This window comes from Scleropages formosus, chromosome 23 (assembly GCF_900964775.1).
Source record: "Scleropages formosus chromosome 23, fSclFor1.1, whole genome shotgun sequence".
In the NCBI taxonomy this organism is placed as follows: Eukaryota; Metazoa; Chordata; class Actinopteri; order Osteoglossiformes; family Osteoglossidae; genus Scleropages; species Scleropages formosus.
Window position 1 is genome coordinate 13,764,700 of NC_041828.1, and position 13,421 is coordinate 13,778,120.

General features: G+C 39.7%; 1 protein-coding gene across 1 annotated transcript in view; it reads left to right on the forward strand.

Annotated features, from left to right (window-relative positions):
• Positions 1-13,421, forward strand: part of vps50 (VPS50 subunit of EARP/GARPII complex) — an 88,983-nt gene that overhangs the window by 55,082 nt on the left and 20,480 nt on the right. The window contains exons 18-22 of the mRNA XM_018731928.2: positions 991-1,167; positions 3,138-3,256; positions 4,035-4,141; positions 4,916-5,037; positions 9,434-9,514. Of these exons, the coding sequence (XP_018587444.1) occupies positions 991-1,167; positions 3,138-3,256; positions 4,035-4,141; positions 4,916-5,037; positions 9,434-9,514 (606 nt within the window). The remainder of the gene's footprint in view (positions 1-990; positions 1,168-3,137; positions 3,257-4,034; positions 4,142-4,915; positions 5,038-9,433; positions 9,515-13,421) is intronic.

A 13,421-nucleotide genomic window follows, 5' to 3' on the forward strand; every position in this document is an offset into this window, starting at 1 on the left:
TGGGGGTAATAATGATTGTCATGAAATGCTAAATATGCAACTGAGTAAACAATTTAAACATTTCAAAGGGCAATTGCAAAGTTGGAGCTTGGGGAGATGAGTTTACTGTTTCTGCCGTTATTATGATGAGCCATTTATTTTTGGGATAGAAGAAAGTTTGTGCGTAATCTCTCTTTAGTACGTGCCAAAGCACATTGTAATGGTAAATGAAACTGGAGAAAATCTTCAAAGTGTCCTTAGGCATATTTGGTTATGCTTTTGGGAATTATCCATCGCAAAGGAAGTGTCTCTGCTTTTTTGTCATTTTTTTAATTATGTGACAATAATTAGTTTCTCTCTTGTTTACCCATGGAATAGTTTGTAAATGGCGTTTGGATGGATGGACCGCCTATAAATCCAAGCAGTGCTGTACTATTTAAGCCTTTAGTACGAGTGACAGAGCCTGATTCACTACAAAATTTGCTAAATGCTTAGTCCGTTCCCTCAGTGTTCTCTTTTTTAGCTGCTAATTCCTTAAGAGGCTCCCTTGCTCAATTCAGTGACGAAGTGAAGTCCCCATTTTCTTACAGAAGTCAAATTTAGTGCCATCCAGATAGCACCACAGGTCTAAGCAAAGTGAACCTCTCTTAGTGTTAAAATGATTTTGACCTATTTATGCTTTCCACCTGAAGCCATTTGTTTAAAATGACCAAAGAAGCAAGATGTGAAATCTCTTATGAAATCTAATGAGCCTCCTCTTAGTTGAGCACTGAAGACAGTAAGGTGGCATTTCCTCTTCTCATTCCTTCGGGTGAGTATCCAGATGTCCTGCAAAACTTCAGCTTCGGGCGTCTCAGGAGAATCCTGCCGTATCTGTCTTGTAGATCAGCACACCAGTGCAGCCAGTTTCAAATGTAATCCCGTTTCTTTTCCAGGCTTGTTAAGGACATTATACGTTCGAGCAAATCAAATGTGCCTCTGGAACATGTGCTTTCTCTCTTTCTCTTTCAGGAGTTCAAATTCATGGGCCAGTCGCGTTCCCCGTCTGTGTCCCCGAGCCGGCAGGCCTCAGCCGCAAACCCGGCCGAAGTCCCGCTCTTTAAGCAGTACTACCAAGGAGGGAACCCCTTCGAGATGCACATCGACAATAAAGAAGAGGAAACGGAGGATGTACTGGCTTCCAATGGGGTATGGCGGGTTTTGCAATTGTCATGCACGTTGTTCCGGTCACGCCACAGCACGGTTTAATTGTCTCTGCATGGTTAGCAGTCAGATTCTAAGAAGAAAGCCCTTGCGCAAGTACCATCTGCAGCCTGTGAAACGCCTGTCTTCTTATATTGATAGCAGTGAGTCTAGAGCAATGTCCTATGTAATAAATTATTTATATTCCATCCTCATTTTATAAAAGTGGTGTTTTAAAGACGCCAGAGAGGGAAGTATTTTAGGTGAAAAGGTGTCTCTGCCACTTAGCTTGTGAATTGACTTGGAGAACGTGTGTAGTAAATAAGTTGCTTCTTCACTCTGGTGAAATGATGTGTCAGTTTAATTATGACTTGTTTAGATTCATTGGCGTATTCACGGTTACTGCTGTGCAAACCCATAAACTTCATGGGTTCATATGCGCCGTTTGCTGAAAGCCTGAAGCTGGTTATTCATTTGTTAGCAAGTTAATGAGTTGAATTTTATAATGTATTCAGTCAAAGGAGCATTCAGTCCACCTGTTCAGTAAGCACTTATAATTTCCTATGTCATGCTAAATTATATTTTTAAAAGTATATCTTAATTAAGCGACACAGTTGTTTTCCTGTATTAAATGTCCTGCTGTCCCTTTAACTGTCAAATGACTGTCATGACTGGATTTTATGGTACATTTTAATGTGTGGAGTAACATTTTTATGTGTTTGGTAATTTGATGCTGTGAAGTGAACAAAGAGGATGCTGAGAGCTCTGGGTGCTATACTATAAATACAAGTGCGGTGGCGCAGCGTGTTTGGCTGGGTCCTGCTCTGTGGTAGGTCTGGGGTTCAAGTCCTGCTTGGGGTGCCTTGTGATGGACAGGCGTCCCGTCCTGGGTGTGTCCCCTGCCCTTTGTGGTTTTTGATATGCCCTATCTTCTGCCTGCTTTGCCAATTGCATTAAAACCATAGTTTTAGACAGTGTGCCTCTAATTTTAGTATTTCATTTTTTTTTTTTTTTTTTTTAAATGTACAAAGCATTTTTTTCCTTAAGATCTTGATGAGAAATGGCAAACTTTGCTGAGATATTGTTACAAGCTGCAGATGGAATAGATTTTGAATCACACAGACAATTGAGCCACAGTCTGCATTTAAATCCTTCCCCTAGGACATGGCATTTGTTCTGAGTTTTTACTTTGGGGGGGGAAAAACGGCAAATAAATATAAATTTTTAATTTCTTTAAATATGTGGCTTATTCCCCCATCTAATTATTAACAATAAGAGTAATACCTGTTTTTGAAGAAAAAGTTGCATGTAACTTTCAGGGCAGTGGAAGGAAAAAGCAGCGCAGCTTTACCAGAGTTCCTTTTAATAAATTATATCGAAAATTTCAGTCAGTCAGCTTTTGAACTTCCAAGTTTAATTTGAGATGAAGATTCTTACCGCCACTAGGGATTTCATTGTTCCAAAAGTAAAGCCAAGTACACAGCCCTAAAGGAGCTCAGTCCTTCTTCAGATTGCATGGGAAGTTTCCAGGAGTTGAAAGTTGAAAGATGCTGGTGGTGACTGCACATCCTGTGAACCTGTCATTCTGCAGCCTTTGCAAAAGGGGTGCGTGTTACATCTCATGTGGGGCTGTGTCTCTTTTCATTCTAAGTCTCTGTGTGTCCATGTCCTATAGGGAAAACCTAAGCGCACTCTCAAGAAGTGCTGCTTTCTAACAGCAACGCTTTCTTACATTTCACTGTTTTCCCCATGCTGCTATTTGTAAGGGAAAGAGGCTGTGTTCCCACCCTCATCCGCATTCCTATAAAATCATATGGCAGTGTCACTGTTCCATCTTGGCAAAATTTGGACAGCAGGCCTAGAGAAATCTCTGGGCTCATAACTGACTGTATTGCCAAGCCATTTTCTATGGTTCAGTTCACCACTGTTCCTTTTCACCCCACCGTCGTGCCTGATCTCCTTTTTGGTGCCCGCAGTATGAGTCGGATGAGCTGGATAAGAGCATATACCAGGACTATGACAGCGACAGCGATGTTCCTGAGGAGTTGAAGAGAGACTATGTAGATGAGCAGACTGGAGATGTCCCAGTGAAGAGGTCAGGAGACATTCCTGTTGTTAATTATCCTTTTCAGTGTTTCTTCTGCCAGTCTGCAGCGCATGAATTAAACTTCCCCTTTCATGTTATTGGTGCTGACTTTATTCTTGTACATGCTGAAAAACTGTAAATTGTTACGTTTTGCTATTTAGTTATAAAATCTGTCTTTAAACCTCCAGTTTTGGTTGGACCATTTTAATACTAATACATGGTTAGCCATTGTGTTTAAATTAAATTGTCAGTGAATATATTTGGGTGTAAGGCTAACTCTACATACACATAGTACAGCATAATACATATGTCAAATGCTGTATCTGGGTGATTCTTAATTCTGATGCATGTTTGTGATATTTTAATGTCGTTTCTGCAAGATGTATTTGTTCATTAGGTCATGTTATGTTTTATATGTAGGTATGTGGCATTTAATTTTTGGTATATCCAAATTGTGCCTTATTAAATTCCAGATCCTTCACTTAATGTACTTCTATTATGCTTGCTTTACACCCATGTTTTATTCACTTTTATTCTGTTTGTGTGTTGTTGGTCTTTTGGACACCAGACATATTACTGTCCTACCATTTCTATCCAAAATAATATGCCTCAGAAATGCACTTAAGGACGGGCCAGTCAACTATAGAGGAATTGGTAAATTATTGAGAGATGGAGTGAAGTTTTCCAAAGAAGCAGAGGCTTATTAGCTTGCCTTTGAAAGCTTGAGCAGTTGCTGAGATTGTCATCTTCCCAGACCTCAAGTTTCTGCTTCTGCTTTCTCAATTAGTGTGTCTCGCGAAACCATACGGAGCCGGAAGAAGTCCGACTATGGCCTTAATAAGCTTAACGCACCTATCCTGACCAACACCACCCTGAATGTAATCAGGCTCGTTGGTGAGTAATTTGCTTCTTAACTCGGGGAGAGCGGTCATCAAATGGGCTCCACGCAGGAACTTTGATTTCCCCAATTAGCAGACCGATGGCTGATCAAAAATTAAGAAAAAAACCATTTCCTTTACATCCTGTGTGACATATCTTTTTTTTTGGTTATTAGATTAGTTGAACTCTTAGGACTGTTCATCTCCAGGTATAGTTGAGATGTACGTTTAATGCTGTTTCTTAAGCAGCTACAGTTAGGTGACCATTTTTTCCACATTTCATTAATTCAGTATAAACTTTACATTTATTTACATTTACATTTATTCATTTAGCAGACACTTTTCTCCAAAGCAACATACATCTCAGCAAAAATACAATTATACAACTTTGAAATTGGATTAAATGGAACATCATTTAAAAATCCACAACCTGAATTAAACAACTAATTTCTGTTTCGTTCTATGGTATTATTTCAAAGCACCCTGTATATGCATTAAAATTATTTTTAATATCAGCTGGTCAATAATGTGCAAGTACTGTGCTGATCAGTATTTTAACTTTATGTAACAGGTTAATTATTTTGTGGGTAGTGACCTGCGTGACTTTGGGTCCAAAATTTTGCCAGATCTGGGAAAAATGCACAGAGAATACTGGAGACACAAGCAGTCAGGATGAACATTTAGGGAGTTGTATTCCTGAAGGTGGATATTGATCCTTTAACTCTGATTGTGGAGGAAGCAACTGAAAAGTGTCTTTGGGAGTGCTGAAGACTTTTTTCATCTAATGCAGGAAAGTACATGCAGATGATGAACATTCTGAAGCCCATTGCGTTTGATGTCATCCACTGCATGTCCCAGCTCTTTGACTACTACCTGTATGCAGTGTACACCTTTTTTGGGCGGAATGATATGGTAAGTTACACTTCTTTGCATGTATTTTCCTGTATTTTGCTCCATCCATCATTCCATTTCAGCAAGATGCCCAGTCCCTTATAATTAAAAGCAGGCCCAGAGCATGCTGCTGCCACCAACACACTTGATTGTAGGGATTGTGTTTCTAGAGGTGTGGACCCAGCAGGGAATGAGCATCTTAATGACTTCTTGCAGCAAAAAGTCACTCTGGCAACTACATTTACTCATTTAGCCAAAGAGATTTACAATCTTAGTCTACCTACAATTATTCACCCATTTATACAGCTGCATAATGCTACTGGAGCAATTTTTTAGGGTAGGTACCTTGCTCAACAGTACTACAGCCAGAGGTGGGGATCGAACCTGTGACATTTAGGTCCAAAGGCAACAGCTCCAACCACTATGGTACCAGCTGTTCCCATTTGCGTGGGACTTTTAATGTGTGGGGTTTGAATACTTATGCAAACAGCATGTTTCTATTTTTTGTTTTGCATAAAAATATATCCTACTTATCAAATAAAATGTCACAGTGAACACAGTTTCAATGTATCATTTGTAATTCAGTAAATGAGAGAATAGGTCAAGCCTCTGTGCAAGGCACTCTTTTTTTTTTTCATGTAGAATACTGTGTCCTCAGGCATTACAGTGTGCTCATGTTTGTATTTAGATGCTTAAAACCAGGAGGTCTAGGGATCTAGTAATTAACTACTACTGAGAATTAATTTCAGGAAATTCAGTATTGATGCCTCAGTCTCCTTTAAACATCCCCAAGTGTGCAGAACATTGAGCTTGTATGACAACTTCAGAGTTACTTTCTCTCTCGTGATTAAAACAGTTCAGATTTTGTCTTTTTAAGAACAGGTTCTTTTTTTAAACATTTATCCATAAGAGTTTTTCAAAACAAAAAAAAAATCTATGAAATATGTGTTTAGACTGTACTGAATGGATATTACATGGCAACTGAAGTATGGTGACTGTTTGTGATAAATGTCACTTGTCACCTGCAATCCATATGTGAAGCCTGTATGCTAGTCATATGTGTTGCCAACACTAGCATTAAAGCAAACTGTAAATCTCTAATAAAATATTTGTTGCAGTACTAGGCTAAAAATGCTGCCTCTGCGCTCTGTTCCATTCCTTTAAAAAAGCAATAAATTGTGAATAAAGGTTGTGTGCTGCATTGATGGATGAGTCCCAAACCAGGCTTTTTCTTTATTGGACTTAATGATGGAGCTCAAACTTTTTCCACCTTTCCAGCTGTGTATCCTCTTCTCTTGATGCTAGGATATATTGTCAAAGCTCATTCCAGAGGTGTTACAATATACAGTTCCAAGAAAATGTTGCAGAATCATTTAAAAAATTTTCTATATATATATATAATTATTGTTATTTTTAACATTTATTCAATATGACTTAGTGTTTTGCCTATTTGTACAGCTGGGTATTCTTACTGAAGCATATTTCGGATAAGCACTGTACAGAACAGCACCAAAGCTGGGGAGCGATTCTAATAACAACCTTTGGATTAAAAGGGAGCAGCTCTAACCCTTACTATACCTACTACCCCCGATTAGTTATGTGATTGATTGAGGCCACCTTTATAAATTGCTCTCTCTTAGCAATTACCACTCACAGCACTTGCAGAGAGAATATACAACAGCTGAGATTTGAAGTAATAGCTCTGCCAGTGCTACATGATAAAATTAATATGTTTCCGAGTTTATGTCATAGGATAAATGAATAACTTCCCTGCATACCTTGAAGGTGAAAAATAGCCGATTAACTTGATTTACAGACGTTATGCAAAAAATGGACCTGAGAATCCAAAATTGTGGATGGACTTGCTGGAAAGATTGTAATCCCAGCTTTCACAAAAGATTTGTATTTTATTGCTGCTGGGACATTCTTCTGTCTGATGTGTCTGGTGTCCTGAAGGAGAGAACTGCATTCAGTTTGCACCAGATGCAAAGATGCTACCCCCCCCTCAAATGAAATAGTAGCTGCTTTGACATTCAGCCATTAATGGCTCTACTGTTGAGCACACATTTGGGATGTTTACCAGACAATGACCAGGTGTTTTGTTGCTTCAGAACTCAATTGTTCTGTTAAGACAAGTTTACATCAGTACCCTGAAGACAGGTAGACAACCTTCATAGGGTATGCTGGTTTTTATTTTCAGGTGAGCTTTTAATTTTTAAACCTTGATTGGGATTTACATTGAATTTGTTTCACAATTCAGATCCCATTAAAAAATTTTAGCTAATTTAAAACTCTGATTTAATTGTGGATTTAATTGTGTTTAAACCAGAGTAAATGGATTTTATGGAAATTCACAGGCACATCTGTCCTTACAAAATATGCTGTGAAAGTAGAATAAAACTGTCTAGTTTTCATTTAGTTTGGATTTATCAATCCTTGAGTAGCTATATATTCAAAGGGTAAGAACAGGAATGTCATGGTTGATCAGTTGTGGAAGTTAGTCTTTATTTGTATAGATGCCAAAAATATTTGGCAGAGTCTTTTGTTTTCACTGTTACAACACAATTATTCCTAGATAATGTATTCTGGATTAACTTTGTTTTATACAGTTGCGACTTCTCAACCAGCGATTTCAGTTTAACATGATTTGTATTGTGCAACTCTGTCTATCAAAAATTCAGCTAAGGCTGAGCTCAGCTGAAAAGAAAACCAGTATATCGTGGGGTCTGTGAACAACAGGTTATTAACTTACACACAGGACTAGGCGCGCCCCTCCTCTTACTGCAATTCAGTCTCCCCAAGAGCACTGTGTGACATGCAGTGTGTAAAGACAGCCATCACCTTGGCAACCTAATAAAAGCCACAACTGATACAGAATGTGGAACTTAACCAAAAATTTCCCACAAGTTTAACAATGTTATGATAAAATTCACTGGACTCAGATTTTAACTGAACCTTATTTTCAGGTTTTTTTCTTGATGATGAATTAATTTTGAAGGTTTTCTGAGCAGTGATGATAACTTGCAGTACAGTAATGAACAGAAGGATTAGTGACTACAGTGCTTGATCAGACACTTGTTAATATGGATTATGGCTTTTTAAAAACCATTATGGGATATGAGTTGCCATTTTGGTTTGTTGCTACCTCCATGGTATTGCCTTTCCTTTGTTTTCAAGCGTGCACTCTGTCCATCTGTACCTAGCCAAAGCAAAGAGCAGTCTGCTGTGTGCTGGGTAAAAGCACTGTCACTCTTTACACTAGTAAGCAGAAATGTAACCTGAAACATCCACTATGTGTCCTTCTTGTTACTCTCATTACTCATAATGTAATCCGTGCTTCATTCTTATGGTTTTTTTCACCTCTGTTACCCGGTATCGTTCTTCAGTGCGTCAAACCTGACATTCCCTTTAATTGTAATTGGGCAGTAATTTTTTTCGTTCATTCTTTGGTTCTTATGATGGAAAAAATTTGGAATGTTTCAGCTACCCTTGATCTTGGGTTCCAATCTAAAGAGCATCATCTAAATGGTAAAATATGCAGGAAAGCAGATGTTATATGAAGACTATTCAGGTTGCACCTGAGACTTGTACAAATTTTAATTTAAACCTACATTTTAGTATAAAATACCAAATACCTGGCAAATGCTTTTGGTAATTGTTTGTAAAGAATCGATGGAATGTTTAAAAAAAAAAAAAAAAATTCAACATTATACGAGTTAAAAGATTTGCAGAAATCTTGGAGTATGAATGGAGTACATAATTTCTTTGGGAAGTGAGACTTCTGGAGTTAATGAATTGGTCTGAAAAGCCTTATTTGCTTTTTAACACATGCATCTTATTGTATTGTAGGTGTTTACTAGAGTCCTCTTTTAAATGAGGTCAGATTTATTTAATGATATTTGTTGATAATGGGGGTGATTGTAGGAAATATATTGGGCCTTGGCTCATCTAGTGTGACACACAAAAGCAAAATGACAGTGGTGCTTCCAACATAATTGAACCTCTTTTTCAGTGACTCATTTAATATCGAAGAGGAAATGTCACACAACGCTACAGTGACAAACACTTTTTGTTTAGGGCAGGCCAGAAAAGTGTACCACACCACTTTATTTCTGCAAAAACCCTCCTGGACAGTCTGCACAGCTATGTCTCATTGTCCCTGAGCTGTGAAGATTATTAATCATATCAAGGGAATCAGAATCAGCACTGTGGCTATAAAAGCAAATTCAAATGAGTTCATTCTCGTCGGATACCTCGTGCATGTATGTATGCATATGTTTGGTGTGTTTGTGAGCATGTGAGTGAGCTGGGTGTGCATATCTGTGTGCAGACATATAACGTTTGAAGAAAAGGTGCTGAAAAGAATGAGCAGTGAGGGGCAGTGCCTGGTACTCATTGTTTGCCTCTTCTCCTGCAGTATGAGTCATCTGGGCTGGGGCTCATCAGCAGCCGACTGCGGACCACACTCAACAGGATACAGGAAAGCCTCATCGACATGGTGAGACCACCCTCCCCTTCGCCAGGGAGAGCTTGTACTCGCCCCCTATTCTGGGTGGCCCTAAATGGGCCTGGGTGTGTGTCTGTATCTGTGTATGTGTGTGTGAGTGGTGAAGGGGGCCTGAGAGGTGGGAGTACTCAGCCTGTACTTTCACAGCCCTTTTTAAGGGTCATTTAATGCTTGTCCTCCCACAGCAAAGCCACAGGTGTGCAGGTGTGATAATTGTCCTGAAACACAGAGTGGTGCTGGGCGCCGCTTCACATAAATAATGTCAGTTCTTAAATATGTCCATTAGGGGACCAGCGAATCGGTCCCAGGGCCTGCAGTGTCACGGGTTCATTAGTGCTCTACATGGACCAGAACACCTTCAGTCCCTGTCTGTCTGGGAAGGGAATGATAACAGTGGGTAAAAGTGACCTGTTTGTTTCAAAGCATCCGCATTCAGAGCAAGGTTCTCCTGGGTTCAGCAGACCTCTGTGTCAGCGGGTGTATGTTTCATCCCATCTCTGTCTCATTAGTAAAGTGCAGAGCAGTAACTGACCGTTGTAGTAATCATGATTCAGTCCATATCTTTGTGTGCCTTGTGTCTTGGTCATAAGCAGAAATGAGAACACCTCAAATGTAAGTCCTTAAGTGCAAAGACGTGATAGACTTGTGTTGTTCTGCCATACTGATACAGGGATACAAAGATGAGGTCACATCACCAATTAGAAGGAATTATGAGAAACATATGAGAAGAGCACATTAATCTACATGTTAGTTGACTCAAAACTGATGCATATTTAATTAAATTATACAAAATAGTGTAGTGAAATGCCCTGCTTTCTCTTTAGACCAGCATAGATTTTAAAAAAGTGGACACCAGATTACACGGTTGAGTCGATGTAAGTTTGAGCTTATCAAAGGAAAGAATTTTCTATAAAATGTAGTATCCGGGAAGCAGAAAATATCCAGAACATTTAGTACATGTGCTCATGAAACCACTTTGTGGAGGTGTGAGATTAAAGGCTATGTTAAATTTTGACTGCCGTAACTACTTGATCTGCATGTACTGTGGACACCACTGTTCGAAGGTGATTAACGTCTTGTATCCAAAAAGGCTTTTAACCTATCTCTTTGTGCACTGAATTATTTTAATCAACTTTGATAAATGATTTATCCATAAAGAAACATGATTTTCCCACATCTCTCCCTTAGACTCCCTGCTTTTTCTATACTGCAGATTGCTTTATTGGCAGGAGGTGCATCCCTGTATGTGATGCCAAATTGTGTTGTCTATTTCCATTTATTCCAATCAAGGTTGGCAACTTCTGAGAATAATGCCTTATTTAAAAGTGGTATGTATTACACTTGGGTAGCACATCCTAAAATAGACACATCCACAGTCACAGCCTTAACATGTTAAGTTAATTATGCATTCTGTGTTGTTCATCAGGAATAACATGACTTTGTTTAGGCTTCCTGTTCATGAATAGTTAAGTGACTTTGATGTGGAACTTGTTCCACGCTGGAAAATAAGCACCGGCCATCAGTGTCTCCATCTCCGTCTTCTCGCATAATACTCTCCATTGGACCATCTCATAAGAGAATCCTGCTTGTTAGAGGAACGAGTGTGAGGACCCAGGACCGGTGCCATTCTGAGCCATTTGATTTCATTTTGAGCAGGACCTGCATGGTTGACACCCAAGGAAATTAGACTCCTGTGGGATGCCACTTGCCAGAATTCAGGTTTCACCTGCCACTCTGCCACCAAGCTTGTAGGAGCAGGTAGCATCTTCATCTCATTCAGCCACCCCAGCCCTGTCTACAGGTCAATAATTAACTTTTGCTACAGAGAGCCAGAAAATCTGTCAGCTGGCTGGTACGTAGAAATGGAGGCCAATGCCTACGACAGATAAAAGCTCTTTGCTTACAATGAACTGGAATACAGCTGTAGAGTAGCAGCATTATGCATATATTTTTCCTTTAATCTCAAAAATCCATTCATCTCTCAATTTTTGGTAAGTACTTATTCAGCCTGGGTGGTGGAGAAGCATATTGCATAATTCAGAGTACAGCATAATTCACCCAGCAGGGTACTCCATCACATACATAGTCAAACACTGCCTGGCCAGTTTACAGGTGCTAATTCACTGATTCACCGACTCACCTGAACAGCACGTCTTTACATTGTGGGTGGAAACCACGAAAACAGAGCCAAGTCTATGTGTACTGCCTTCTTTTTCCTTTTTAATAAATAATAAAAAAAAATAAAAAAACCTATGGAAAGAGGAGCAGGTTGCTCTAAGATAAGGAGTCACACGAAGGTAATGTAAGAGAAGATAGTTTTTTCTGAATATATGCCTTGTAATGGCAGACTAAGACCAGTCTATCCTGATTTTTCATTTTTATTTGCATTATTTATCAGATTTTCTTCTGAATTCATTTTGTGCAAGACTTAAGGCATTTATAGGTATCACACCTCTTTGGCATGCAGCTTTGAAACCTCCCAAACAAAATATTTTCCTGATGTTTTTGTAATCAATCTCATCATCAGAGTGCTGATGGAACCCTGAAGAATCTCATGTGTCTTTAGCTGTGTGCAACCCAGAGAGATGGGGTCCTTCATTGCCAGACTCCATTCATTCTCCCAGAGCATTCAGCTGCACAGTGGCGCGAGTGACTGCGTGTCTCCACAGTGCCCATCACACAGTCCCGCCGTTCACTGGGAAACCCTGCTATTACAGCCCAAGAACACATCATCTCTTTTCCTTTCACTATTAAGGCTCAGCACATCATTTCAGAGGGTATGCTATATAGTTAAATTATGGTAAATTGAATTTTCAGGCTTCAAGCTGAACTGAGTGAGCGAAGGCTCCTTTAGAGGATTATTGGATTCAGTTGGTTACTCTAATGGAACAGCAGATCTTTTTCGGATTTATAACTTGGTCGTACATTTACCTGTATACATTTGATGAAATTGTTGTTTATCTCGAACTGTTTTAGGGAAGATAGTTTTTTCGAGAGGGCGTGACCACAGCATTTGTAAGACTTGAAGCAGTATTCTTATGTTTGAAAGATTTCTGTCATCACTGCTCAGATAGACTAAATCCTTAATATGAGATAATTGCATGTTTTGGATTTTCTAACATAGAGGTTAAAAAAAGGAAATGCTTGGTGACCAAAAAATTTAGCATAGTGGGAAAAAGTAAAAGAAAAATGATGATAGAAAAAAATAAGAGCAAAGCTGGATTTGAGATAATTTGGTGAAAACTCGTGACTTAGGGCTCTAGGGCAGCCAGAGACAGGCAGCAATTACTGTTTGTGAGTTCTTGACTGAAAGGCCAAGACATCTTTGCTCCAGTTTTGTACAAGTTGTTGTCTTTCAGCATCCTGCGACTGCCTCCTCGCCCCCCTCCATTCTCTTTAATCCCCTCCCGGATGGCACAGTTTCTGCCAGGGAAGTGTGATCGGAGCAGGTGACAGACATGAGCAGGATGAGGAGCTGTCTGAGGTCTGCATCGACTCATCTCCCCAACCAGATCGCTGTCACCGTACTTTACGGTCTCCTGCAGACTCTTCCTTAATGGCTCCCCAAGTCAGGGGATGTACTGTCTTTCAGCTGTGTGCCACAAAGCTCCCATCCTGTTTGTACTGGAGCATTCTCTGTAGCTGCAAGAAATCCAGCCCTTAAAACTGGTGCGGGCAAGGGATGGCGTCGCTGCGTTCTGTCCTTGTATAGTATTAAATGGCAAAAGCGCCCGGACTTCGGGGCTTTGTGCCTTCAGGGATGCGTGCCTTCTGACACCTCTCTAGTGAGAAGGGAATTCGTAATATACAGAAAGATGGGAAAATAATGGTGATACAATGCACTTGACAGTAATTGCTTTCCAGCTCAGGTGTTCGGAGTTTTGTAAGTCTCAGAATG